The sequence below is a fragment of the Eucalyptus grandis genome, chromosome 1 (assembly GCF_016545825.1).
Source record: "Eucalyptus grandis isolate ANBG69807.140 chromosome 1, ASM1654582v1, whole genome shotgun sequence".
Taxonomy (NCBI): Eukaryota; Viridiplantae; Streptophyta; class Magnoliopsida; order Myrtales; family Myrtaceae; genus Eucalyptus; species Eucalyptus grandis.
This window is the reverse complement of record NC_052612.1, coordinates 14,130,799-14,135,603: the sequence shown is the minus strand read 5'-3', so window position 1 is coordinate 14,135,603 and position 4,805 is coordinate 14,130,799. Positions and strand designations below refer to the sequence as shown.

Below are 4,805 nucleotides of genomic sequence, written 5' to 3'. Positions count from 1 at the left end.
TTTAAACTCTGCACTGAATTTTACAAAGAAACAACACTATGTGTATAACCTAACCAAGAAGAAAATGAAAGAAGGGAAAAATATTCTCTTTCTAATTCCAAGTAGCTCCAAGGATTGTGGTTTGCAATTTATATTCAAACCAAGAAAAAGCCGTTAAAAAACTGTTATAAATTTGTTGATAATTAATTGATGAGCATTATATGGCCGTTACAAAATAATTGAGGATTTATGAAAAAATAAATCATGTTATAACTCCGTGTTTTTGCGAGTAGGTCTTTGGAGGGAGGAGAATCTCGTGGAATTGGGGGACGGCGGTGGGCACGGGGCGGTACACGGTGGTAGGTGGTCCTTCTGACTTGGGAACGCCGTGTTGGGGTTTCCATTAGGGCAGCTTCCGCGCACTTTGCTGGTCATGCCTGGCGTGCGTCGACCTCGGCGCTTCTCGAAAGCTTCGCTTTTGACCCAAAAAAGGGGGAAGAAGGAAAAGGTATGATTCCCTTTCGAGCTTCGGAACGCAAACGTACTCTCAACCCGCGAAAAAAGTCTCACGGTAATGTACTAATACACGTAATTTAAGCAACACTAACAAGCTTCACACGATTCGTGGCTTTCTTATATCCGGCATGACAACAAAAATCCGTTCACGTAACTGATGCTCCAATATCCGGTCACGCGTCCAGCTGAAATCTTATATGGGACGATATGATAAAGATTTAAACTGCACGTTAGTGACTAAATCCAATGGACAGCCATATGGCCATCGTGTATGTCGGCGATTTCCAACTAAAATTAGCTAGATGAACTCAATTAGCAAAACATAAAAAAGATTTAGGACTCAATTAGTAAAATTAAAAAATTTAGATATAAATTGACAAAATTGCAATAGGTTTAGGAATTTTGAACAATTTTCCCACGCACGCATGTATAATAATTGCCTCCTGCTGCAAGGTTGATTTGTGGACAATTACAAATCATAGAATCTATATTACTTGCAACGACAAAAAGCGAAATTATGTTCCGTAATGAAGGTTATAAAATGATATGTGATGGATAAGTTGCTATTATCGACAAAAATTGGGATATTTAAAGAAAGATTACTATTAATTAGCCAAATTCCGTTCTCCTTTTTTCTCTAATGTCACTGTACAGAGGGACCTTGAAAGACATTTGTAGTTCCGCATCGAATTGAAAATAATTATGTTAGGTCACAAAGTTGTTTCTCCAAATGATACTGGTCTTTTTTTGGCACGTTTAAGTCTTTACATTTGTTTGGTGAAAATATTTATATTTGTTTGGTGAATACAAAATCAACCTAGCTAGCGTGAAACAATGGGGACAGGTCAAATATGTGACAGGTCAAGCACTGTAATTCCAGGTCCTTTTGGTCAAATTAGAAGGACTGGAGCTGATATTGTTAGAAGCAGAAAGAAAGATAAATTTCTTTGGAGTAGGTTGTTCATTTCCTAGCTTGCAATTTTGTGATAATCATAGTGAATCTAAATCTCACCTATTTTTCAAGTGCAGTTGTTCTCATCGGATTTGGGTTCGCATTTTGCATGTGTCTCGTTCATCAAAGCATTGGCAATGGGAATGCTGAACTGTCTTGATTGAAGCAGACCATTAAGGGAAGTGATTTTCATAAGTGTTTGTCGAAACTACCATGGAGTCCATCTGAAGCAGCTTCCGTCGATGGTTTAGATTTTAAAAGGGTGTGTATATGTCGGGTATGTAATGTTCTAGTATATTTTGATCATAGAATGTGGAGTTGGTTATCAAGGATTTGAAACTTTTGTTTCTCAGCCCTTGATGTAATTTGCTCATGTTAGTCAACATAAAGTCAGTTTGCTGCGGAATAAATTTTCATTATAGATAATTAGTGATGTTTACTGTGTAAGTTTGAGGTGAGTGTAATTTGTAACGATGCATATTTGCACATTCTTTTGAGAAAGTGAAGTGTATTTAGTACTCCTCAAAGGCTCAAAGTGAGAGAATCTTTAGAGAATATATAAAACCCCATAATTACAAACTATTTTTCGACAAGGTAATATTTTTACACTAGCTATTGTATGGCTCCTTTTTTCTCCTAAAAGGACCGCCGCATAGGATAAATAGTTTCAAGGAAGCTCATTCTACCAAACACCTCTCATATTAATCAAGAAATTTATATCAAAATCAACATTGAAGTTCATAATCCAACAGATCATCAAACTCAGACCCCACAATCATATCCGAACCATGAGACCCTAAACATCACATCCCCTTGGTCTGACGAGAGGGCTTAGATCGCCCCAGCAGATTTGAATACTAGCGTAGTAATCAGATGATGCGGCTTGATTGTTGTTGCTTGGGAGTGAGGCTGGTGTAGAAAATGACGAGGATGGGTTGTTCCCAGTGTATGGTGACTCCAGGATGAGTGGGGGGATTTGAGGATGAGGTTCGTCGCTAGTGTGGTGGCGTTGGTGTGTGATCTTATAATCGGATGAGTCGTCCGGCATCCTTTGGAGCTGCCTGGTCGCTAGACATCCCTGGGGAAGCTTGTAAGTGCACCTGTAGTAGCTCCTGCAAGTGCCCCGAAACACGGCTTGAATCATTTATTTCGATTAAATCGTAAATTAATGAGCACCTGATCGGAGATTGGGGTTTGGATGCTTCCAATCCAAAATATAACCCGAAATTTTTTCGAATGATGATAGTCGATAAAAAGCAATATTGAGCTTGTTTCGACTAGATTGTATCTTGTTGTGATGAGATGAAGCTGGATTTAAGAAAGTTAAAGAAAGAACTCGTTCCCTTAAATTTATAACACGTGGTGAGGACACGACCATTGTTCATCACAAGAGAAGCATGAATATACTAGCAAAGTTGATAAGAGTTGATGGGTTTCTTATTAATTTGAAGCGATGCCTTATTGTTAAGATCCCACATAATATTTGTTTTAGACATCAAGCAAGAATGGATTTCTCTCTACTTATATGAAGATGTGTATCATTTGTGAAGCACCTGGGGAATTTGGCGCCGGGAATCTCTTTCGAGCCATATTTCCTCCATGAGTACCCGTCGTTTAATTGAGAGCTCACTTCTGTCCATGTAGGTGAAGTTATTCTGCGAAAAAATGGAGCATGCTAGAATTACTTGGACCCATATATATAATTTTACCTCCATATAAAACCTCCTTCATCCTTTACGCAATAACAAAATAAATAAAATAACAAGAAAAAAAAAAGTTTATTTGTCTTGCGAGTTGGACAAACTCATTATCATCCAATCATGATCTGTCAAGTTGTGTTCCAAAATTATATAAATAGCAAAATGATATTTTCATGACTCTTCTTTTTATTAGATTCTAATAGATCTTCACATTGTCATTTTCGAACATTTGATGCTCACTTCATATGTATTTGTTCTTGCCAGAAAGAAATTTTTTTTGTTTTTTAAATTATGCGAAACTCCACTTTAATAAATAAATTACTTTTCGGAAATATTCAGAAAAACCCAAATATATATATATATATATATACAAAAACAAAAACATGAATGTTGGGCCTTAATTACCTCCCGACCGGGGTGTTGAAACTCTCCTCATCGGAGTCCTTGGACCAGACACAGGCGTTGGTCGGAAACTACAAGAACTCGTCGGACTCGGCGCTCATCGATTCGGATAGGGTATTGCTCGAGACCTGAGGACGCTGACGATCAGATCTTCCGCAAACAAGTGCTGCCCAGTGTTATCGCCAGCTTGAGAGTGAGTGTCGAAGAGATGTCTGAGCTTCTTCGTGGGATTCTGGCCATGGAGGAGATCCTGGATCGCGCACTTGCGGCTTGAGGAGAGGTTCTTCGGGTAAGCGGAACGCTCCATCGATGAGAGAGGTCTTGTGCTTTGCTTTGTGATGAGGGAGGGAAAGCGAAGAGAGAGAGAGAAGGGACAAGAGAGCTCAGGGTCATGTGCAGAAGAAGGCAAGGAATATAAGAGGGAGGTGGGGCGAATTTTCATCCTCTTGTGGGATCTAGCCAAGTTACAGTTAGGTCGATCGCATAGTAATTTTTTTATAGAAAAATGAATATCTTGTCTTATTAGTATTATTATAATTAGGAAAATTTTAAATAAAGATCTAAGGTGAAAGTGATTTTTCAAAAAAGAGTCTGAAGTGAACCTTATCTCAAATAATAATTTGAAGTAATAAACTTAATCTCAAATAAGACACCAAACTTACTAATAAAATCTTAATATAGCCCAAGACATTTCCATCCAAAAGCCTTTCTCTTTATTTGATTTGTTTTTATTTCCCCTTCTTAATTTGATGGAAACTAACGAAGGGTAACTATGTCACGTGTGTACCAATATGGGGTTTTTGTCGACCCAAAAATTAATTTGAAATTAATTTGTCATAAGTGTACTAGTTTGGAATTTTTCGTGATATTAATCATTCACAATATTAGCTTTGATAATTATTCGACATTAAAAAGTTAGTAAATATGTGATTGACGATGTAAGTTTGTAAATAAATTTTCTATTTAAATTACATCATTCTCAAATTTAATCAGAAATTATCTTTGAAAACACAATACTTTAATTGTACATTCTTATTAAAGTATAGTATAGCATTGTAAATTGATCTATAATTCCAACGCTAAAACTTTCTCGTACACACTTTCTACGAAAATCGTGAGCTCGAATTAATTTTCAGATATATCTATATATGCATGGATATCATAATAACAATTCTTCTATAATTTTTTGTGGTTCTGAATATCTTTGGGGAAATTTGCATCATTCTTCTAAAAAGGAAGTTATTTAGTTTTGTGGT

The 4,805-nt window shown here is 36.8% G+C and overlaps 1 protein-coding gene across 1 annotated transcript; it reads right to left on the bottom strand.

Moving 5' to 3' along the window:
• Window positions 1-2,243: 2,243 nt before the first annotated feature.
• Window positions 2,244-3,856, bottom strand: LOC120295611 (probable WRKY transcription factor 53). Its single transcript, XM_039316862.1, has 3 exons — window positions 3,678-3,856; window positions 3,001-3,102; window positions 2,244-2,559 (listed from the first exon to the last, which is right to left on the bottom strand). The coding sequence occupies exons 1-3, from the start codon at window positions 3,854-3,856 to the stop codon at window positions 2,244-2,246; spliced, it is 597 nt and encodes a 198-aa protein (XP_039172796.1).
• Window positions 3,857-4,805: the final 949 nt, after the last annotated feature.

Excerpts from the sequence above, each read along its gene's own strand:
- LOC120295611 (XM_039316862.1), bottom strand. The coding sequence starts at position 3,856 with ATGGAGCGTTCCGCTTACCCGAAGAACCTCTCCTCAAGCCGCAAGTGC. Across the intron at positions 3,103-3,677 it reads CTGATCGTCAGCGTCCTCAG|AATAACTTCACCTACATGGA; the intron begins GTCTCGAGCAAT and ends ATTTTTTCGCAG. Across the intron at positions 2,560-3,000 it reads CCCGGCGCCAAATTCCCCAG|GAGCTACTACAGGTGCACTT; the intron begins GTGCTTCACAAA and ends GGGCACTTGCAG.